The sequence below is a fragment of the Sebastes fasciatus genome, chromosome 5 (genome assembly GCF_043250625.1).
Source record: "Sebastes fasciatus isolate fSebFas1 chromosome 5, fSebFas1.pri, whole genome shotgun sequence".
Lineage (NCBI taxonomy): Eukaryota > Metazoa > Chordata > Actinopteri > Perciformes > Sebastidae > Sebastes > Sebastes fasciatus.
Genome location: NC_133799.1, coordinates 23,259,742 through 23,284,503, shown reverse-complemented (window position 1 = coordinate 23,284,503; position 24,762 = coordinate 23,259,742). Strand labels below are relative to the sequence as shown.

The 24,762-nt window shown below is 38.8% G+C and overlaps 3 protein-coding genes across 4 annotated transcripts in view; 1 reads left to right on the top strand and 2 right to left on the bottom strand.

The window, feature by feature from the left end:
* Nucleotides 1–24,762, bottom strand: part of LOC141768023 (E3 ubiquitin-protein ligase MARCHF2-like) — a 100,303-nt gene that overhangs the window by 13,541 nt on the left and 62,000 nt on the right. The window lies entirely within an intron of this gene.
* On the bottom strand, nt 1,531–8,960 carry LOC141768007 (ras-related protein Rab-11B-like). The gene is made up of 5 exons (XM_074635864.1): nt 8,797–8,960; nt 6,175–6,370; nt 4,695–4,888; nt 4,450–4,530; nt 1,531–4,041 (listed from the first exon to the last, which is right to left on the bottom strand). The coding sequence occupies exons 1-5, from the start codon at nt 8,834–8,836 to the stop codon at nt 3,896–3,898; spliced, it is 657 nt and encodes a 218-aa protein (XP_074491965.1). The 5' UTR covers nt 8,837–8,960; the 3' UTR covers nt 1,531–3,895.
* Nucleotides 13,408–23,226, top strand: mpnd (MPN domain containing). Its single transcript, XM_074635882.1, has 13 exons — nt 13,408–14,017; nt 15,468–15,670; nt 17,894–18,115; nt 18,319–18,418; nt 19,182–19,260; nt 19,343–19,439; nt 19,521–19,593; nt 19,690–19,766; nt 20,110–20,278; nt 20,541–20,611; nt 20,721–20,810; nt 20,922–21,014; nt 21,766–23,226. The coding sequence occupies exons 1-13, from the start codon at nt 13,870–13,872 to the stop codon at nt 21,850–21,852; spliced, it is 1,509 nt and encodes a 502-aa protein (XP_074491983.1). The 5' UTR covers nt 13,408–13,869; the 3' UTR covers nt 21,853–23,226.

Here is a 24,762-nt window from a genome sequence, read left to right as displayed (position 1 = left end):
AATACCAATTATATATGTATACATAAATGTGTGTGTAAACCTGTATATAAGTATGTGTATATATACATATATACACATGTATACAATATTATCTATACACATATATACAATATACATACATACATATGTATGTATATACAGTACATACATATATATGATATACTAATCTGTGGTACTAATATTTTGTAATGTACCATGAGACAGTTTTTTGCAAAATAAAAATTGTATATGTACTGTATATAAATCTGTGTATACCTGTATATAAGTAAAGGTATATATACATATACATACATATATACATACACATATATACACTGTACATACAAATATACACATGTATACTATATATATATATATATATATACACATATATACAATATTCATACATATATATGTATATATATATATATATATACATATATATGATATACGTATCTGTAGTACTAACAATTAATCATAGGCAACAAAAATAAGAAAAAAAGATCTCCACCTGTATTCCTTTTTCTTCAATTTGTGTTTCCTGTTTTTATTCTTTTTTAAATGTAAACCAATTTGAGCTCAATGTCTTGTACAAAAAGTGTTATACAAATAAAGCTTATTATTATAATTATTAAAAGGAAACATAATAAAAACCAACCAACAGCCAGCTTCACTGAGGTACACACTGGAACTGCAATGGTCAAAGAGGGGTTACCATACTTTTGAAAAATGTAACTGTAGATCCAAGCAGTGTGTATTTAATCTTTTCTAATTTACTAAAATGAATAAAATCTCTGATGCAAGCCTCATGGGATGAAAGAGGATGACTTCCTAGGAAGTAATATCAGTCATTTAGCCAACAGGGTCAAGAAGGCCACAAGGTCTGCTTTCATTTTTGGCAGCAGGACCACCGTATCAGGTGTTACCCCCCAAAGAGTGCTGTTGATGCAACCGGATAAAAAGGAAACCTGAAGAACCCGTGATAACATTTAAAAAATATTGGTCAAATAACGCATGAATCAGAGAGGCAGGAGCTTATCGACACCTGTCACAAACAGGGTTAATATTAGGATCAATTTTAGAAAGTTTTGTATGCATTTAAAATGGAAAAATACTGCAAATGTCACCAGAACTCTTTCAAAGACAGACTACGTTTAACAGCACAAATAGTGAATATCAATTCTTAATTATGGAGATTTTTAAATATTAAGTATTGCTAAATTGCATTCACATTGACAAGATTTGTTTGAATATGGATGAACAATTCTAAAACCAAGTATCCAATATTTTTTGGGAGCACAAGGGCATTGATTAGATGCTGTAGAACTACGATTTCCCCCTGTGCATGAGCACCTAGCCATCATATGGATAGTCTGTCAAACAGACTTTAATGCAGCTAGAACCTGTATGCTCTTTGTACAAACATTTCCTCCGACAGGACGACCACCCATCACTAAACACCTAAAGTTGCTAAGCAACAGTGTGGTGGACACAGCATTAAGTTATGAGTACACTGAGTGATGTAATGTATCCAAAAATAAGTCCATCTCCTACAGTATATGGTCACGTGGATTCAGTTTATTTAACCTGCAGTATTTTCTGTGTAATGCGAAAGCTGCAAAACAAGTTTATGTTTGCTGCCTTTTACATGTTTTTGAAGAAATAAAGAAAATATCACAAGACGTTAATGCATCAAATCAATCACACATGAAAAAGCATTTCAGCCCACCAGATAAACAATTTGCATTTCTGGTTTTCAGTTCCACTTTCCCAACCAGCTGGAGTGATGATCAAGTGTTACATGGATACATTTTTGATTAGTTCATTTTCTCAGGTTACACACGTCTTTATCCATTTCCCTTTCACAGAGATCAAATGACAGCAAAGGGTGATGGAGTACATGAGAAGGAAAAGCTGTTTTAAGATTTAAAAAAAAAACAACAACACCACCACATTTAGTGCTTTTTTTCCTTTACAGCCAACAGGGAAATGTTACTCAATAAAGAGTGTATTTTAAAAATATACCGTGATTTGTTCCACTGAAACGATTTGACATAAGTGCAAAAGAGATTTTTCATTTCCAGACAAAAAGAGATTTTGACCTCAGTCACCTCGGGAGTGGAGCACAAGGCTTGATCCAGGCTGATACTATTATTACACAAATCACAATTTATAACATCACTTTTGCTATGTAGCATTACATGTCTTTAGCAAATAGCGCGGATTCCAAATACAGCAATGAAATGCAACCTTAGCAGCCTTGAACACGCTTAAATGAGAAAACCCCAAAACTGATAACGATTGCATCCTTTGGTATCTCTGTGCACTGAGATTAACACACTCACTCACACACAAATAAAAACACTTCATTTGTTTCACACCTGCCCGTATTAAATCAGACAGTCACAGCCAGTCTGGTCCCTGGCTCATGCTAATTTCATGCCGCAGCGGGCTCAAAGAGGAACATTAAAGAGGCAAATAGAAACTCCAGACAGAGCAGAGGACACATCAATACTCCAGTGGTACCTTCTTCTCATCTCCCCTTCTACACCCGTATAGTATGATGGGCAGAACCAGGTCAACCAGGCATGAAATTGGGATTCTAGTGTAGCAGATCATGAAAAAGTTTGTATCATTGGCCCTGTTCAGACGTGGTGTTAATATGCCTCGTCAGTGATCCAATCACAAGTGGACAGCTCTAAGTACAGGTGTGATTGCACTCAAGATGCATTGAGATCCGATCGCTCAGACCACATTCAGAGGTGGTCTGGGCCACATTTGGCCTCATTCTCTTAGCAGTGTGTACGCAAATGTGTCCCGGGCCACACTGAAGGACCGCCTACTCAACTGATGTCCCGCTTGCGGCGTGAGTTTGTCTGCCTCGCGCCATGGAAACGGCTTCTGTGCACTTGGTGTAGGATATTACTACTGACTTTCTGTGCTCTTCTGTATCCTGTCGGTACAACTGTATTTTATTAATTTTATCTATAGGCTACATAATATAAAGACCATCAGACTAGGCAACACAAAGTGCATTGTTATCATACTGTCGGAGATGCTTCAGTGTTTTTGTTCCGGTGCTCTGCACGCAGCTGACACCCGCCCGCCTGTTCACTCGCTCTCATTTCCGGCTCTCCGACACCCTGTACCCCGCTGTTGCCTGGCATAGGCACCAGTGTCGGTGACACGGAGGTCCCCGGGGGCCGTTACAATAACCTTTTATTTTTATGTTAATAAAATGTACCCAAATTCCCGAATATGTAGGATATTACTACTGACATTCATGTAATATTACGTCACAACGTCTGCTGTATATTCTGCAGTGTTTACTACGTGTTTATTTGCATATAGAGCAGGGGAAGTGAGATCTGATCACAAGTGGTCACTGGAGACGCATAGAGACGCATTCTAATGCCAGGTGTCAACTGACTGTACTTAGAGCTGTCCACTTGTGATCGGATCACTCAGGACGCATGTTAATGCCAGGTTTGAACAGGGCCATTGCAAGCTGAGAAAAGGAGGCAAGTAGAAGCCACTTGAAGCACTGATACACAGGTCTACTGATCCCTCACCATTCCTTCAACAGGAGCGGGTCAATAGGACCATAAAGGCTAGTTTTAATTCAAGTGAAATTGTAGTTTACTACAGCTTCAAGATCAACCTGAGCTTTACTCTCTCTTCTCCAGGCTATAACGAGGCCGTACGACAGGTTTTTTTTAAATCAGGGGAAGACAAATAAACAAAGAAAAAAAACAGAAACCAGCAAAAAAGGAATGTCAAATACCAGAATCTTGATGTCACAGACTTTTTGAACCCATGACGGCATCATGATGACAGCAGCATGACAACTGAAGTAAACCAGAGGTGAAGAGAGGAAAAGACAGACAGAGTCAAACAGGAAAAGAAGACGTGAGCGTCACAGGGCTTGGCAACAAGGGAGTTTGTTGCCCCTCTGCCCGTCCGTGGTAGGGGGGAGGCTTATGTCCACTACATTGTTGCCTGGAGACTCATCATGTGCAGATCTGTCCGATATTTGCTTCTGAGACACAATACGGTAGATTTCTGAAAAAGAAAACAGTGACCTTAAAATTTAATATTTGTGATCTATTTATTTAACTTTTCTTGTACACAACATAACATTGGGCAGTGAGATATGACACAAGGATTGAAGTAGTTAGAGAAAAAACATCATAACAATATATGCATTCTAACAAAATATAGTCTTCACAGTCAAAAGTCCAAATAAAAAATAATATAACAAATAAAATTAAAATTAAGTACTTTCAAAAAACAAAACATTAAGAAAACAAGAACAAAATAAATAACAATAATAATACTTAAAAGACAGTAAGTTGCTTGTTATATTTAACAGTTTATTAATAATAATAAAAATAATAATAATAAATTTTATATATAGACCGTTTTTTATAGTACTCAAAGAAAATAATCACATATTATCACTTTTCTTACCTGTGAGGATGTTCTTAAAGGCCTCTTCTACATTAGTGGAGTCCAAGGCGGAGGTTTCAATAAATGAAATAGCGTTCTTTTCTGAGCAGAAAAAGAGGAACCAAAGTATGTTTTGAACATTAAAGCAATTTAAAAACAACGGACAGTTTGGATAACAACCTGTATATTCTTCAAATAAGTGGTAATTTGATGACTCTATTCTAAATGCAAAGCTGTTTCCCTTATGGCAACACTTAATAATTTACCTGCAAAGGCTCGAGCCTCATCAGTGGGCACCGCCCTGAGGTGGCGGAGGTCGCTCTTGTTTCCAACCTGCATGATGACGATGTTGTTGTCAGCGTGGTCCCTCAGCTCCTTCAGCCAGCGTTCAATGTTCTCGTATGTCAGGTGCTTGGCGATGTCGTAAACCAGGAGAGCTCCAACTGCACCCCGATAATACCTGGTGACAGCGGAGCAAAGAAGAGAAATTGATGAATCAAGAATTGCCGCGAGCATGAAAACACTCATAATGGAAATAATTTCATGCAGAAACAATTAAGATGAAATTTTTTTTAAGTAAATAAACTTAATAAGCATGTTTACTGCTATAGTAATTGTGCAAACCAGTAGTCGTATAGCCTAATATATAATATATACAGTATAGTACAGAAATTGTAAAATGACAAAAGTGCTTTGTGATCGGTATTTATAGATGATCCAATACATGTTAAAGGGATAGTTTGGGTGTTTTGAAGTGGGGTTGTATGAGTGGTCAGCACGCCCCAAGTACCAGCACGGGAGCAAAGCAATGTACTGCTGTGGATGGGGGCACCAGCAAAATATATTTGAGACACTTAAAAGAAAGGCCCACCAAAAAAAAATCATTATCAGTTTAAGTGTACACTATACTTAGAACATTTAACTGAAGCCGTTATCTATGCTCTCTCGCCAAAGCCACCAGACTCCATTGAAAAAGCTGTAATTTTACCTTGCAGGACACGGGAGTTTCTGGTCTACTGCTGCCTCGATCGGTTAGTTTGTTTGCGTTTGTGTCACTTCAGTGAATCCTAACTAACCAAAGTCACACAATAACACAAATAAACCAACCAATCAAGGCAGCGGTAGACCAGCAACTTCCGTGTTCTGCGAGCAACAATTACTGTCTTTGTCAATAGTCTGGTGGCTTTCAAGAGAGTATAGATAATAGCTTCAGTTCCCCTTATGAAACATAGCCTGTATAGCTGTCTGACGGCAATGTAAATCGGTGAAAATATAATAAAAATAGCGTACACTGATATTGTTTTCTTTAGGTGGGCCTTTCTTTTAGGTGTCTAAAATATGTTTTGCTGCTGCCTTCGTCCACAGCTGTACATTGCTTTGCTTCCGTGCCGTAACTCTTGTCTGTTTCTCTAAACTGGGGGCAGGCGGACTACCATCTACTGTAGGTAATACACTGACTGTGGACAAGTACCTCATACAAGCCCACTTCAAAACACCAGAACTATCCCTTTAACTATGTGACAGATACACCATACTGTATGTATAGATTACATAAAGAAATTAGGAAAAAGCCTTTGCATTGAAAATTTAAGGCAGGATTGAAAAGAGGATACTGACTCTGTGAGCATGAGATCCTTAGGCATGAAATTCAACATCCTAATGGACTCAAATACCCTTTTTTTAACCAAACTATCACAAATCTAGTAAATACCGCTGACACATTTATAATAATAAAAACAAACTGACGCTGAGGTGATTGCTCTGTAGCGTTCCTGTCCTGCTGTGTCCCAAATTTGGGCCTTTATCGTCTTGCCGTCCACCTGGATGCTGCGGGTGGCGAACTCCACCCCAATGGTGCTCTTGCTCTCCAGGTTGAACTCATTTCTTGTGAAACGGGACAGCAGGTTACTCTTCCCCACTCCAGAGTCACCGATTAGTACGACTAAAACCAAAAAACACACAGAACAAAACATTAAAACAGCAGCCCTGCAGTGTTAGTCTAGACAAACTGTAAGTAGTGCTTTTCACCTTCAATCAATATTTTATTACAGCGCTGGTAGATAGCAATCATGCTGGGGCTTAGCATGTCTTCTTCCTACCCATGTTACATTGCACAGTCCGTGAGTGCAACACTTTTAAGCTTCGGTCCACCATGTGAAGAATTTCAGTCATTAAAGCTAACATTTAACGATTACAACCCCCCGTAATATATAGTTTATTCTATTTTATATACATACTCAATCCAGCACCTTGCTGTACTACGACAGCATATTAGGGCCATTGTAGGTAAGAATAGTAATTACGGAGCTGAGGGAGGGGGTATTATTCCGAGAAAAATTCTGAATTTCCAAGATTAAAGTAATAAATTTACAAAAAAAACACGGATATTCTCTGAGATTAAAGTGGCAAATTTACGAGAAAAAACGGGGAAAAAAGTGGAGTAGGCTACAAAACCCTGGTAATGAAAAATAGGTATTTTTGTTTAGGATCCAAATCGCTTCACTTTGCAAGGTTGGATCAACCTCATCACACTTATGCCACCGTTAAACACTGCAGTAACCTGAGCCGCACAGTGCAAAATATATTATTATTATTATATATGCATTTTATATTGTAGCAGACTCTCCATTCATCTATTCTTATACACCATTGTACCACACAGTACACAATTCAGCTCCTAGTTTGACTTTTATTCTGGTTGACTGTTGACTATGGCTGTTCTTGATCAAAGAAATTCTTAGTCGATCAACACTCATACGATTTTGCCGACTAATTAATTAGTCGATTTAATCGACAAATCTATAAAACTGAGTTGCTCCAAAAAGAATCACACAAAAGCACCACTTTAAATCTTGTGTTCACCAGAGATGTGCTCATAAGTTTCTTGGAAATAAGTCATTCAGCATGAAAAAACATAAAAAAATTACTTCTAAAGAAATCACAGTCAAGCAAAACCGCTGTTTGGTTGACTAATCGGCTAAGAGAGGTCAGCCCTAACTGCTGACTTCTTTATGGCTTTCATTGGGCGTTGTGTCATACTCACCTTGTTGGGTGCCCTTGTGTCTTTATTTTGTGATTTATGGGACTTCAATTTCCCATAGAGATTAATAAAGTAACTATAGACTAATCCCCCCTCTGCACAACACAAAGCGTCTGGGTCAGTTTTTCTTGCTGGTAGCCATCAGGCTCCACAACCAAGGCTGACTCCCACATGAAAACTGCACTATCTGGACTACCTTAAACTTAAAACACGCACTATCTGCACTATCTGCAACCACTTCTCCTAACCACTGGTGCACTTTAAACTTACTTTACACTACATCCCATATACCATTTTATAGACTGCACATATTACATCTATTTATTGTACACTACATTTTGTATTGACGAACGGTACACGCTATGTCCATTCACTATGTCCATCCACTATGTCCATCCACTATGTCCATTCACTATGTTCATTCACTATGTTCATTCACTATGTCCATTCACTATGTCTATTCACTATGTCCATTCACTATGTCCATTCACTATGTTCATTCACTATGTCCATTCACTATGTCTATTCTGTATTTCTATTTATAGTTTTATAATCTTTTTGTACACCTGCACCTCTTTATCTGCGCTTTGCTGCTTTGACGCCTGAATTAATAATAAAAGGTACATCTTATCTTATCTTATATATCATCTCCTAAACACAAATATGTAGCTCTATTTGTTTTACCATGTTCATTCTTCAATTAGCTGTGTTAATCTTTAATATACCCATTGGTAACTGCAGAGGTCAAGTACTCGCAGGAGTACATGCACCCTTGGTTGTGAATCACTGAAGTACAGGACATTAATAATGTGATCAGGAGAGATATGTCCAGCAGCATGTTCGTTAAGTGACTATGTCAGCAAGTTAGCTTCGTCATAGCTTTAACTGTTGGATGACTCATATAAAGTGAACCAGCTAACCATCATAAAGTGAAATAAAGCTTCCGTCTTGTGAGGTCAGAGGGCTGTTAAACAGTGTTCAGCTGTAGATAAACTTCAGGGTCGCGTGTCTGAAGTGTTTATAGCGAGGCCGAGTGACGGTAGCTAGCATGCTAGCTAACAAGCTAGCTAGCTACTTATTAGCCTGCTAGCATTAACTGCCAACTGAATGTCTACAGCTCCTACAGACGATGTGTTTCAGCATTAACTACTGCTAGGTGAACTTATAATGTAGTTACAGGTTGTGAACACGTTAGTAAATGCTACTAGTAGAGCTAACATGCTAAAGAGCTTTAGCATGTTAGCATTAGCTCAGCTGACTTCCTCATCGAACTTCTACAAAGAAGGACTAACATGACGTCATTTATCCACCTTTAAAGAAGAAATTACCTTTGAACAAGTAGTCGTATTCATCATCTCGGGTTCCCATGGTTTCAGCAGACTAGTTTTTTTACTTTTTAAGTAGTTTTTTAACCCAAAAACAACAAAACAACAACAACCACCTTTCCTCCACCGGCAGCTAGTGGCTAGGTACCGCCCTCACAGGAAGAGCACAATCACGTGAATAGAGGAAGCTCGTTTTCGACCAATGGGAGACGAGATCACTTTGACTGACACATGCGTTAACCAATCACCTGCTTTCTTTGACAAGGCTGACCAATCAGCACTGAAAGTCCTCTGCAGGAACCTCATGAGCCATAGAAATATGTTTTTCACCTTATAACTGTCAAGATAAGATTGAAAATAACACCCTGTATATCATACAATTATTTATTATTATTTATTATATATTGTTATTTTTGGGAAATTCCATATTCACACAGTGCACTTTCATAGACTAAGCTACTGGAGTTACCCTGCACTATACTCATTTTTAACAGTCTCTTCTGCACTATATTCACTTCTTTTTAATAGTCGTGTATCACAGCTGTTACCCTGCACTATATTCAGTTTTAACAGTTTTCTTCATCTCCTTGTATTTTTATATCTGGTATATTCTTTTGTACTTTGTACTTTGCACTACTAACTTTTTTACTGCCTTTTTACTAACATGTTTTGCACTATGGAACTGTGATGCTGGAAACTTGAATTTCCCTCGGGATCAATAAAGTTACTATCTATCTATCTATCTATCTATCTATCTATCTATCTATCTATCTATCTATCTATATTCATAAGAAAAATGGTTAGAAACCAAGCAAACTTTCCTACACTTTTTTAATGAATTCAAACAATATAGCACAATCTTACCCAATGTTAATAACCAAAAAAAGCCATTAAAACCTTTAAGTTATTAAATAAATATAATATGATGTATATAAACTAAACTCCTGCATTATGAAATGTATATGTAATTATTTTTTCTTCTTTTTTCCGTTGTTTATTTATCTGTTTGTACCTCGGTAAACAAGCATGTGTTCAATAAAGAAAGCATTGTTTTATAAAAAAAAGAGAATAATCTTATAACAATTTAAAAACTGATCTCGTTAAAACATCTTGATCTATAAAACTGAGTTTTTCCACAAAGAATCACACAAAAGCACCACTTTAAATCTTGTGTTCATCAGAGATTTGCTCATAAGTTTCTTGGAAATAAGTCATTCAGCATGAAAAAACATAAAAAAAATGACTTCTAAAGAAATCACAGTCAAGCAAAAATGCGGTTTGGTTGACTAATCGGCTAAGAGAGGTCAGCCCTAACTGCAGTGAAATGTATATGTAATTATTTTTTCTTCTTTTTTCTGTTGTTTATTTATCTGTTTGTACCTCGGTAAACAAGCATGTGTTCAATAAAGAAAGCATTGTTTTATAAAAAAGAGAGAATAATCTTATAACAATTTAAAAACTGATCTTGTTAAAACATCTTGATGGCATTTTGTATTTAATTCCCAGTGATGGAACCATGATACCACAATAATCCCTTAAAGTGGCAACACAGGGGTGATGCTTTGACAATAAGGCACATGTGAATGAGAAGACATGTATTAACACACAAAATACCATCAAGATTCCTGTTTAACTGTGTTGAAGGAGCTGAGGGCGACCTGTCTGCTGCAAGATGATCATAATCTGATAATCGCAATTTTTTCATCTGTTCAATATGCTTGCTTTATGCAAATGCATGTACTGTATATATCAAAACAAATCAATTAACAACACAAAACAATGACAGATATTGTCCAGAAACCCTCACAGGTACTACATTTAGCATAAAAAATATGCTCAAATCATAACATGGCAAACTGCAGCCCAACAGGCAACAACAGCTGTCAGTGTGTCAGTGTGCTGACTTGACTATGACTTGCCCCAAACTGCATGTGATTATCATAAAGTGGGCATGTCTGTGAGGGGAGACTCGTGGGTACCCATAGAACCCATTTTCATTCACATATCTGGAGGTCAGAGGTCAAGGGGACCCTTTGAAAATGGCCTTGACAGTTTTTCCTCGCCAAAATTTAGCATAAGTTTGGAGCGTTATTTAACCCCCTTTGCGACAAGCTAGTATGTCATGGTTGGTACCATTTAAAACTGAGTCCATTACAACCTAAAAATAGTAAGTTGTGTTAATGCGTTAGAGGTTTGTACTTTTTGACTGTCCACAGAGTCGCAAAGCTTCAAAATCTGCAGGAGAGTCAACATGTTGATCTCATTTATTCAGGCTACACACGAGCAGATGTGGACACTCACTCACTCCTGCTGTCACTTCTCTATGAAACAAATTCAATGACTTCAACTGCCCTTCACATTCTCTAAAACTCAGTAAAAGAAAAGATAGTTTTTAAACCATTAAAAGGGGAAACTTGAACTCAAAATCACTGAAATCCTGTAATGTGACACAGGGAAACTATACCAGTTTCTCTACACAGCAGAAGTACATTTATACTTGAAGGGGAAGTATACTCCAAAGCATGTTTTCTGTCCTCTCCTGATGCTGCAGGTATACTGCTAACCTCAGTTACACAGCAGGGCTTCACACACACATGCTGTGTAAACAAAATAAAAGCCCCTTTTCACTCCTGTGGACACAACAGCTTCCTGCAGAGTGAGCCAATGTGCATTTTCTGTCTGTGTTTGTGTGTCAGCGTCCTTCAAACACACACTGTGAACCACGTATGTCTGGTGGATGTGGGAGAAGATGTGAACCACCTGCAAACAGCCAATCAGTGATCCATCAGAAGGTTGTCACACAGCAGCAGAAAGAGTTTATTTGCATATAAAAGTGTATATGATAGATAGGTGGTAATATCAAGCTGACCTCTCCCACATACTGGAGGAGGCTTTCTGTCAGATAGGCTCCCAGTATCCAGCTGATTTGAGCACACAGCGCCCTCTTCTGTTTCATCTCAGAGCTCTCAGATACTGGCCAGGAAACTCTTTTGAGTAATCTTGTTTTCTGCTCTGAACACCAAAATCATGTTTCTTCTAATCTGTACGACTGGAGAGTCTTGAACCACTCACATTAAGAATGCATGAAGGTTGAAGTGACCCTTAAAAAAACGGGGCAAGGAGAATAGTTTTAGGGAGGACAAGTGTTGTTGCTAGCCTGACACATTGTGTGTCAGATTAGAAGAATGCTCTAAAGTTCCATCTGACTCCTGTGGTATTCTGTACAGTTATTAAACAGAAGAGGAGTGAACATTATTATTATTGCCTGAACTAATACTAGTTCAGTTCCTCATCCTCAGGATGGCAGAAAGAGGAAAGCCCATAATGCACTTGACATTTAACTATGTTACATAAGCACAAGTCAGTTTGACTGGAAATAAGGATTTGACTATGTAAATACAATGATAAAGCATGATTATAGCAATTAGCCAATGTGCCATTGGAACATTAATTCAACCCAAGCATTTACTTTCAGCATAGGTTCACACCCAATTATCTGGTCACTGATGAGCTATTAGTTTGTTTTAGAGTTTGTAACGGTAATTTGGCAGTGGTGGAAGAAGTACTGAGACCTTTTACTTAAGTAAAAGCAGCAATACCATAGTCTAGAAATACTCTGTTACAAGTAAAAGTCCTGAATGCAAAATTTGACTGAAGTAAAAGTACAAAAGTGTTTGCATCAAAATATATTTACAGACTTACAGTACCAGAAGTTAATGTACTCATTATGCAGAATGGCCCATTTCAGAGTGTGTATACATATATACATATATATATACATGTATATATATATATACATGTATATATATATATACATATACATATATATATATATACATACATATATATATACATATATACATACATACATATATATATGTATATATATATATATATATATACACGTGTATTTATATACGTATATATATACTGTATATATATATATACAGTATATATACACACATATATATGTATATATATATACGTATATATATATATATATACATACATATACATATATATATATATATATATATATATATATATACATACATATACATATATATATATATATATATATATACATACATATACATATATATATATATATATATATACGTATATATATATATATGTATACACACACACACACACACACTCTCTGAAATGGGCCATTCTGCATAATGAGTACATTAACTTACAGTATATATATATATACAGTATATAGAAATTTCAATATAGTTATATAAAACATACAGTACATGTTCAGATTTTTCAATTCAGAAAATATATTTCACAGCATAAAAATAATTTTAAAATAAAATAATTTATATAAAAAATAAAATGTAAGGAAAAGAAAAGAAGATGAATAAAAACAACATCGGGTCTGTTAAACAATTAGAATGAATTTTAAATTTCTAAATAATCTAATCATTTTTTTCCAATTTATAATTTTTGAGTTTGTTGATGTTTTAAATCAGTATATTTAAACAGAGATGGTGTATTGGTGCTGTGGTGTGACCAGCAGGTGGAGGTAAACAGGAACTGAACCAGGAGCTTTCTGCTGCCCTCCTCCGGCTGCTTCCCGGTAAATGAGCTTCTCTCTCGGGGAGATAAAAGCAGGAACATCTCGGTGTTAGTGAAGAAAAACCAGAGTAACACAGTAAAGTAGGTCTTATTATCACACCACAGAAATATCACCAGCACCACCCACCGTGTGCTGTTTCTAATACATATACATATATATATATATATATATAAATAAAGACACTGTAATAATCTGCAGGATGCACTTTTATAACGACACTTCATTAATCGCTTCATTGTTTACATTTCAATAACATTTAAACGCATTTCCTAGGATTATTTTGCATTATTAATGACAGATTGGTATTATTAGTGTTATTAAATGAGTGAATAATGGCAGATAAAGACAACAAATGCATGCACAACGACAGACAAGAGGAGTGACAAGGACGCTGTGAGAGAGAGAGAGAAAGAAAGGGGAGGGGAACTGACATTAAAGCAACACAACAAGGAAACTACACTGCAGAGCCACACAGACGCCTTCATTTTATGCTTTTGAATAATAGCCGGAGCGACTGTGGAGAAGTGTATCTTGTGAAATCCTCCAGGAGCAAAAACAAACCACCCAAAGCACCGCAGAAAGGAGCAGCTTCTAGGACCGATTTAAAGGCGCTCTCCGTCGCTTTCACAGACATGGGTGAGAATAATACAATATTTTAATTGTAATTCAGAGGGAAATTAACAGAGAGAGGAGGGGAGAAGAAGAGAAGAGGCCTCTTCTTCTTCCTGCAGAGACAGACAGCCATGCTCTCTAATGGGAGCTGGAAACAAAAGGCCAACATATTTAGCTTTAGCCTGTACAGTAATTAATGCCAATTTACATTATTATCTTTTATCCTATTTGTGTTTCCCCTTGAGATTCCTTCCTTCATTTTAGCATGCTGCAATTATGAAAGGCTGCCATTACACTGGAGCTTTCATTATAAAGTCATTAAAATATAATGGCCTTTGGCTTTGTTCCTGATGACTTTAAACATGCACTATCTGCCTTTAAACATGCACCATCTACCATTAAACATGCACTAACTGCCTTTAAACATGCACTATTTACCTTTAAACATGCACTAACTGCCTTTAAACATGCACTATTTACCTTTAAACATGCACTAACTGCCTTTAAACATGCACTATTTACCTTTAAACATGCACTAACTGCCTTTAAAATTGCACTAACTACCTTTTAACATGCACCATCTACCTTTTAACATGCACTATCTACCTTTAAACGTGCACTATCTGCAACCATCTTGGACTCTAACCACTGGCACACTTTACACTATACATCCTATATACACTTACTTTACACTATACATCCTATATGCACTTACTTTACACTATACATCCTATATGCACTTACTTTACACTATACATCCTATATGCACTTACTTTACACTATACATCCTATATGCACTTACTTTACACTATACATCCTATATACCACTTACTTTACACTATGCATCCTATATGCACTTACTTTACACTATACATCCTATATGCACTTACTTTACACTATGCATCCTATATGCACTTACTTTACACTATACATCCTATATGCACTTACTTTACACTATACATCCTATATGCACTTACTTTACACTATACATCCTATATACACTTACTTTACACTATACATCCTATATGCACTTACTTTACACTATACATCCTATATGCACTTACTTTACACTATACATCCTATATGCACTTACTTTACACTATACATCCTATATACCACTTTATAGACAGCACATATGCACATATTACATTTATTTATTGACGGACTGTACACACTATGTTCACCCATTCACTCTGTATCTTTTATATCTCTATTTATTGTTTTTATAATTTGTGTATACCTTTACCTCTCCTGTGTTTCACTCTGTTTGCTGATGTTGCTGCTTTGACACCTGAATTTCCCTCCGGGGATTAATAAAGGTTCATTATGAGTGATATGACCTTTTCCACGACATTATGTAAATGCATCATGACATGTAATGCTTTTTCCAACATTACACCCCCACAAACATATCACCTGAGCACATTATAGGATCCATTGCTTTATGTGTTTGTTTGTGTGTGTGTCCTCACAGACTCAGAGCCACCCAGCTCTCCACAGGTGGTGGAGGATGGAGGAGAGGAGGATGAGGAGGAGCTGAGCGGAGGGGAGGAGGCAGACCTGAGGTCCAGCTCCGGTCGGGGCTCCCTGCTGACCCGGAGAGGCATCACCCTGAGGGTGCTGCTCAAGGACGGCCTGGTGGAGCCGGGGGACGGCGTGCTCGCCATCCACTACCTGGTAATAATAATAATAACACACATCACAGCTGGGTACAGGGAGAACGTGAGGTTGCACCTGACATGATACACTGGCAATTAAAGAGACTGGATGTAAGTTCTTACATGTATAATCGTTTTTTATTGCCAATGTGTGATCAGGTTGTAACCTAACCTAAAAAATGAGACCTTCCGCGACTTTCTGGGTTTCCTCAGCCTGCAGACTGCTTTTAATGTGAACAATGCAGCCCAGTTTTTCTGGGAAAATCCAACGGATGTGACGTCATGTACGCTTGCAAGTGCCTTTACTCTCTTCAGCTCCGCCACAGGGTTAATGGTGCGTGTTCACAGGCCACTAGGCACCTCATTGGACGAACGTTTTCCCTCGTGGGCTGCTGCTCCCAGCTTTCAAACTGGAACCAACATGGCGGCTCGTTTGGAAACTTTCTTCTCTTATATCACGAAAATAGTTCACCGAAATGTGTTTCTGAAAACATTTTATGTGAGAAATAAGCCATGCAGGTGCTCAGTCTGTCTTTATTTTAGATCGACAACAGTTAATTTAAAAGTTCCTCGGCAGTTTGCAGAGGCGGCGAGTCGCACCGGACGCCCCTGATTCGCATAAAGTAGACTAGACCTCAACTTTATGCAAATGAGGAGCGGGCGACATGACGGGCCGGCTCTGGAATCGTGCCGCCACGCTACCAGAATGCATTGACAATGAATGGGAAGCGTGGAAAGGACGGAGACTGTGGACATGTACCATTACAGTGTGCAAACGTTCGGTTAGAAACGCCAACAAACGACCAGCCTCCACCAAAACTCAGACTTCAACACAAACTCCACGGAAGCACAAAAAAAATAGTTACATCTAGTGAAACACGTCAAACATGCAAAACAGGAATATGACCGACGTCAGGCTAAAACTAGGATCAACATCGGCCAGGCCTTCGATTCATGGAGGGAATAGTTAAGCTACATAGTTAAGTTAATATTACTGCTAAGCATGTGAAATATATAGTGATATTGTGGTTTTAGCTGTCAATCACGTTCAGTCTTGTGTGTGTCGCCTCTAGGGCTGTCACCAATACCATTTTTTTGGGCTTCGAAGCTTCGGTGAGAAATATTCGAAGGTATTCAAAGCCTTGCGGAGCAGCAGGCTGACATGTTCTTCTGTCTGTCTGTTTGGGATTTATACATTATTATAACATACTTATATATATATAAAAAACAATAAAAAGAAGCATTCAAATCCTGATTTGGAGGTCGATTACCATGGCAACGGTCAAAGCTTCGAAGCCTTCGAGTCAGCCTTAGTCGCCTCACTGTTTTGACCGATTCTCGCTCGCATCTATGTAGAGCAAGTGCGACCAACAGGACGCTGACTGTCGTTGACTTAAAGGGACTATTTGTAACTTTGTACGCGCATAAATGTAGCGGGTCGTCACACATGCGCGCTCACATATGCGCGTTCGCGTGTGGCCGCTGCCTCTCCAACTCTGCCTGCCTGCCTTCGCTCAGAGAGCGCGCGCGTTCTCAGCTCGCTCAACCTCTAGACGTGAACGCGCGCTCACTCCACACTGCAGAAGAGTTAGTTTAGCTCTGAGAATATCTAGTGAATGCACAGTGGACGTTTGTGCAGAAAAAAAATGCTGCAGCTCCTCCAGACCAACAGAGGTTTCCCGTGTCTTGTGAAGTGACGGAGCTCATTAGCTAGTAACGTTACCCTCTCGTTACCGACCGGGTGCCGGTGTCTCCTCTGCTCTCTCCGGCTGCGGGAGGAGAGAGCAGGGAGACACGCTGCAGAGCGCCGCTGCTTCAGCCTGCACTTAGGCAGGAAAAGCCAACACTAGGATCAGATTTAAATCATGTTCATGGAGAGACTTTCGTCTGGTCAGCTAACATTACTGCCAAGCAGCTGAAATATAGAGTGATATTGTGGTTTTAGCTGACGTGTGTCGCCTCACTGTTTTGAGTGATGCTCGTTCAGGTATATTGAGAGCGAGCAAGCGCGAGCCCGACGCTGACTTTCGTTGATTTCACGGCCACAGGTGTCGCTGTTAACAAGCATTTCTGAAAGTTACAAATAGTCCCTTTAAAGGACACAGATGTCACTGTTAACATTTCTGATTCTTACATAGAGCCCCTTTAAATGCAGTAATCAGTGGCTTTTAAAGGGAGCAAACTCACATACATGTCTTGTTTCTTTGGTTCAAAATGTCTCTCTTCTCTCCGCTCCCTTCAGGGTAAGAACTTTGTAGGAGACCTGTTGAATGATGGGAAAATCCGGTGGGTGGAGACGGGCCAGATCTTCAATTCCCCGAGCGCCTGGGCGACGCACTGCAAACGTCTGGTCAACCCGGCCAAGAAGTCCGGCTGTGGCTGGGCGTCTGTACGCTACCGGGGACAGAAGCTGGTCCAGTACAAAACCACCTGGCTGCACAAGTACCAACCCAGCGCAGACATGGTGAGAGTAGTTTTATTGCTATGGTCAGTATATAGCCTCAAATATATATTAGACAACATACTACCCTAAGCATCAATATTTTGTTAAAGCACTAATAGTCAACTTTACAATATCGTCTCAATATCAATATCGAGGTATTCGTCCTCATCACTGCATCTACACTACTTTATGTCATACATTGTGTCTATTACTTGTGATGCCAGAGCCTGGTGAGTGAGGAGGATGATGACGAGGATGAAGAGGAAGGGAAGACGGCTGTGCAGGCAGATGAGAAGAACAAAAACAACAAACCTGGATTAAATGGTATGGTTATCTTCTAACTTTGTCAAATATACAAGTTTCATGATTTGTTTTTGTTTCAACCAGGGCTGTCAATCGATTCAAAAAGTTAATCCTGATTAATCGCAAGTTAATCAAATTTTTTATCTGTTCAAAATGTACCTTAAAGGGAGATTTGTCAAGTATTTAATACTCTTATCAACATGGGAGTGGGTAAATATGCTGCTTTATGCAAATGTATGTATATATTTATTATCGGAAATCAATTAACAAAACAAAACAATGACACATATTGTCCAGAAACCCTCACAGGTACTGCATTTAGCATGAAAGATATGCTCAAATCATAACATGACAAACTGCAGCCCAACAGGCAACAACAGCTGTCAGTGTGTCAGTGTGCTGACTTGACTATGACTTGCCCCCAAACTGCATGTGATTATCATAAAGTGGGCATGTCTGTAAAGGGGAGACTCGTGGGTACCCATAGAACCCATTTACATTCACATATCTGGAGGTCAGAGGTCAAGGGATCCCTTTGAAAATGCCCATGACAGTTTTTCCTCGACAAAATGTAGCGCATGTTTTGAAACGTTATTTAACCTCCTTCACAACAAGCTAGTATGACATGGCTGGTACCGATGGATTCCTTACGTTTTTGTAGTTTCATATGATGCCAGCATCTTCACTCTAGCTTTAAAACTGAGCCCTCTACAACCTCCAAAACATCGCTGTTACTTTGACAGCCCTACTTTCAACAAACTGATGTCCATCTTTACTGTTACAGACTTGATGGTTTCACGGAGGACCGACAGAGAGAGAATTCCTGTCAGATATTGCACCTTGGGCACCAGAGACGCCACCAGGTACTTTTAGCCTTTTATTCTGAAGGATCAATATAGTTTTATGTGACCATGAAGTGTGATAGACTCTAACCTGCTTCCTCAGAGATCCACACACACTGGTGGAGCTGTCAGCCTTCTCAGCCATCAACAGATTCCAGCCTTTCAACGTAGCCGTGTCCAGTAACGTTCTGCTGCTAATGGTGAGTAACAACCAGATGATCTAAAACAGGTAAACAGAGTACTGATGAACAGTTAAGTTACCTGCTTTTTATCCTCATCAGGACTTCCACTGTCACCTGACCTCCAGTGAGGTAGTAGGATACCTCGGAGGACGATGGGATACAAACACACAACGTGAGTAATATAATGGCGAGAAACGTGCATTAGAAGAAGATGCAGCCGTCTTTAACTCCAGCGTCTTTGTCTCTCTCTGTGGTCGATGTGTTTCAGTGCTGACAGTCTTGAGGGCGTTCCCCTGTCGGACCCGGCTGGCAGACAGAGACTCGGCTTCTGCTGTTGAGGAGGAGGTAACACACAATGGACAGTGAATCAGTAGTCTGCTCTAACAGCATGTTTGACCGAACTGTCCTGGGATAAAGACCTTAATGTGAAATCTCAGAATAGTGTCCTTCTCTTTAGACTCTGTGAACTAATATCAGCAAATATATAGCAACACAAAATTTAGTTGAAATTTAGCTAGAATCTTGAACACAATTTTAACACAATTTAGGATTTCAGATTTAGAATCGTCTATCCAGTTATTGCTGAGCTTCTTCTGTGAACTGGCAGAGTCCATACTAAATCACTTTTACTCAAATGAAACAACAAAAAAGCAAATAATCACGGTCTGTCTTGTGGCCTCTGCTCCAGATCTGTCAGAACCTGTTCATGCGCGGGCTGTCGTTGGTGGGCTGGTACCACAGTCACCCGCGAGGTCCGGCTCTGCCGTCGCTGCAGGACATCGACTCCCAGATGGACCATCAGCTGAGGCTGCAGGGCTCAAACAACGGCTTCCAGCCCTGTCTGGGCATCATCTGTGGTACGTCCCTGTCTTTATACACAGTATATAGATGTGATAGATTAGGCAAACTCTCTGTGAATTCCTCCTCCACATGGAGCTACTGTGCTATCGCTTTGCAAGAAAATAATGATTAAAGCCAGTAAGAAAGGTCACTGTGTCCTCACAGGCCATAACTCAAGAATGAATTATGCTAATTATGACTATTTCCCACAAATGTCTAAACTGCTTTGCGAAGGCGTACAACCGTGAGGCCGTAATTCTAGTTCTCTCTCTCTTTCAGGACCGTATTATCACGGCAATCAAGGTGTGGCGTCCACAATAACCCCGTTCTGGGTCGTACCACCGCCTGAGGTGAGGACACAGGCAGCACTAAACTACTCACCTTCTTATTTCATAGCGTCGTTGCTCAGTTAAGTCTTTTCTGATACTGTTGTTCTAAACTTCATCTGCCTTCCTGCAGCAACGGCCCAACGACCACGGTATCCCCGTGGCTGTAGAGGTCACCTACGTACAGGACAACTTCCTCACCAGTGATGTTCTTAATGAGATGGTACAGATACTGCAGCCTCCGTCCGACGACAAATACAGAAAATTTGTGTGATGCCTTTTTTATAAATACACTGTAAATGATTATAAAAAGGTGTGTTTATTTCCTCCACAGATGCTGCTGGTTGACTACTACAGGTCAGCTCCCGACCTCGTCCACTTCAGCCAGTATTGGTGTCCTGATACGAGCATGTTGGACAAGATCAAGGTAGGGGGGGATTTTTAGGGCTGTCAAGTTAACACGATAATAATGTGTTAATGCAAATTCGGGCTCAGTTTTAAAACTAGAGTGAAGATACTGGTATCATATGAAATTAGAAAACCTAAAGAATCCATTGGTACCAACCATGTCATACTAGCTTGTCATGAAGGAGGTTAAATAACGCTCCAAACTTTGACCTCTGACCTCCAGATATGTGAATGAAAATGGGTTCTATGGGTACCCACGAGTCTCCCCTTTACAGACATGCCCACTTTATGATAATCACGTGCAGTTTTGGGGCAAGTCATAGTCAAGTCAGCACACTGACACACTGACAGCTGTTGTTGCCTGTTGGGCTGCAGTTTGCCATGTTATGATCTGAGCATATTTTAATGCTAAATGCAGTACCTGTACGACAATATTTGTCATTGTTTTGTGTTGTTAATTGATTTCCAATAATAAATATATCCATATATTTGCATAAAGCAGCATATTTACCCACTCCCATGTTGATAAGAGTATTAAATACTTGACAAATCTCTCTTTAAGGTACATTTTGAACAGATAAACAATTTACGATTAATCGTGATTCAATATTTTTGTCGATTGACAGCCTTTGTGATTTTACAGAAGACCTGAAATCACTAAATAGATTTTACCTGGACAGATATTCGGTGATGATCATCTTGACACTCTTTCAGGACCCTCCTGTAGTGTGAGCCAGCTAACTTGTCCAACTTCCTCTCTTCTTCCTCAGGGCTCTCTGAGCTGCCACGCTCCCAAAGATCAGGCCTACTCTCAGATCTTGGAGCACGTCTACAGTCAGCTGAGCAACACACACTGAGTGGATTAGCTGTGCATGTGGTGCCGCTCTGCATCTCAAGAGCTCAGAAAATCCTTTAGTGCAGAGCTGACAGGACGGGAGCGACGGATGTAAAAAAAAACCTGCTTGAAAAACATATAGATGCCTTGAATTCTCTCACGCTTGAGTGATACTTAAATGTACAATTGACACACAAAACCAAACAGCACCGGATCAGAGAACAACAACACCAACATTTCACAGGAGGACCCTAAACAGAAGCATTTCATGGACCAGAAATCAGCCTGACTTACCTTTTCCATATGGACCTATGTGCCTATCTGTGCCAGTATCTGGTGGTATGAGCAGATATTGCCAGATATGTGTACAATGTAAACGTTTAATGTGTTGTAATTGCCTTTATAGACTAAAACCGATGGAGCAGTGGTTGGGGGGGGGGAAGTGAAAATGAGTTGTGCAAAATATAACAGCCCAGTCGCATAGCAGCTCATGAAATAGTCATGAAATGTAATGTATTGATTTGTGTACATAGAATTTCAATTTTTTTTTCGTGATGGTCAGCACGAAATCAATTTGTATGTAATCCACATAATTGTGAACCAGAAAGTATAAAGAGCGACAAACGCCGTATAGGGAGGTCGTCGGGGTGGATGGATGGGTCAAAAAACCCAGGACTTTTTCCCAGGAGACCTCTGTTCGTCAATGTTGATTTATTTGTCATGTAACTTCTGCCACTTCCGTAGTTATTTTAACCCAAACTATGATCTTATAGGAATAACTAACTATTTAGAAAACACTGGAGCGGAAATTGACATGTGCATAAAGTTGCTGGACATTCGTAGGAAAACGCATGAAAAATAGGTTGTTTAAAGTCGTGCTGATCGTCACGAAAAAAAGGGAAGTTCGTGTCTACGTACACGAATCAAATAGATTACATTTCGTGACTATTTCACAAACTGCCGTGAGACTGTGGTTCAGCAGCATACTACATTAGCACAGTATGAAAGTGTGTCTTGGTTTGACCTAAACTGTTCTCTGCAATAGGTTTTGTGAATGTTTGTGTTCCTCAAGTCAAATTGGACAATTGCAATGTGGTGCAAGTAATATTGTGCCGAGCAAATTGTTTTTTAATTAACCTGTGTATGTATGTGTGTGTGTGTATGTGTGTGTGTGTGTGTGTGTGTGTGTGTGTGTGTGTGACCCTCTGCTGTCTCCAGTCAGGTTATGTGAGACATGAGTCCTGTTGGTTAGGACAGATATTTGCTTCCTCTTTACCTGTACTGTATTTATTACTAACTGTGGATTGTGTGATGTACATGTATGAAGACAGAGCAATGCCTTAAGCCTGCTGATGATCCACAAAGCATTAAAATATACACACTGGAACTATTTAAACACGACTGCTAGTTCGTTTGTTGACTTTATCGTAAAACAACATTAAAAAGTCAGACATGATGAACAGTGATTTAAAGGAACAGTGTGTAACATTTCAGGGGGATCTATTAGCAGGACTGGAATATAATATTCCAGTTCTGCTAATAGATAATATAATATAATGAGTCCTCAAGTCCGCCATGTTTCTACAGTAACCCAGAACGGACAAACCAAACACTGGCTCTAGAGAGACTTTCATGTTTTTACGTTACCTGAAGGCCACCGTAGTTCTCCGACACGCTTGTGAAACTGCGGTAACGTGAGCCGCAGAGTGTAAAACCGTGGTACCGCCAGCCGCCGCCTGGCTTCTGTTGCTCCTAAAGTAGTGTTATTATAGGCCCTTTTCACAGATCACAGGATAAACACAGATCCCGTTATATTTAGTTTCATAGCCATTCCAGTGAGCCAGCATGCACAACTCCAGGGCTCTGGATCACCTAAATGGACCAGAGCCATAATTAGTGTTATTAATTACACCTGTGTTTAGCCTGCAATGAAATGTCGAGATGGCGGCTGTGCATGTATGCAGATAGGCAGGCCAATAGCCCGTCGTCCAATCATTACATTCAGTCCGAACGAAATGATTGGACGGGATTATTACACTCCTGCGACAGCCACAGATATTGGATTTTATTTCTTTTTTTTTGTTAGAGCATTTTGATTTATTGATTGCTGTCGGGATGTAATGAGCATTTAAACTAATATAACAAAAAAATGTTTCTAAAATCTTTACCAACGCTAAAGTGGCTAAAATTATAACTAGAACTCAAAACAACCACAGGCCTCTGGATGTTTGCAGAACAAATTAGTTGCAACTGGTTGCTTTTAACAGAAAATATTGATATTGGCCTTCAAAACTTGAAAAATAGATCAGTACGGTACTTTACTTCACTCTTACTGGTTCTTTTTTATTAGTAAAAAAATAAATAAAATAATATATTTATATATATAGAGATATATATATCTCTATATATATAAATTATTTTTAAAATAATAAATTCAGAACATGATTAGAATGAATTTATATTTTAGATATAAAAAATATTGCTTCTAGAGCAGCAGCAATGTTTACAACAGCAAAGTCACTATATAAACTCAATAATATCTTCTTGTAAACAAATATTACTAAAATAAATAATAATCCTGAATTTAAAACACTGAGTGAAGTTTAAAAATAATGTTTAACACTGAAATCAGTCACTATCAATCATTCCTCTCAGTCAACCGGTGCGTCGAAATAATTCTCCACATTCCTACTCTAGTGTTGTCACAATAGATTGGATTTTTCAACTTTGATAAAGTACTTTGAAAAATATTGATATACATTACCATGTTCTATACCACGGGGGAAAATTGACATTGAGGGCATAAAAAGTTAGATTTTTATTAAAAGATAAATAACGGTGTGTGTGTGTCGGGTACCTGTGTGTCGATTCTGTGGAAAATGAGTATTGAAACTGTTTCAAATATTCAGTATTGATATTTTTGACAACAATA

Excerpts from the sequence above, each read along its gene's own strand:
- LOC141768007 (XM_074635864.1), bottom strand. The coding sequence starts at position 8,836 with ATGGGAACCCGAGATGATGAATACGACTACTTGTTCAAAG. Across the intron at positions 4,531-4,694 it reads TGAGGCTCGAGCCTTTGCAG|AAAAGAACGCTATTTCATTT; the intron begins GTAAATTATTAA and ends TTTTCTGCTCAG. Across the intron at positions 4,042-4,449 it reads CTTTAAGAACATCCTCACAG|AAATCTACCGTATTGTGTCT; the intron begins GTAAGAAAAGTG and ends TTTCTTTTTCAG.
- mpnd (XM_074635882.1), top strand. The coding sequence starts at position 13,870 with ATGCTTTTGAATAATAGCCGGAGCGACTGTGGAGAAGTGTATCTTGTG. Across the intron at positions 14,018-15,467 it reads CGTCGCTTTCACAGACATGG|ACTCAGAGCCACCCAGCTCT; the intron begins GTGAGAATAATA and ends GTGTCCTCACAG. Across the intron at positions 18,116-18,318 it reads ACCAACCCAGCGCAGACATG|AGCCTGGTGAGTGAGGAGGA; the intron begins GTGAGAGTAGTT and ends TTGTGATGCCAG.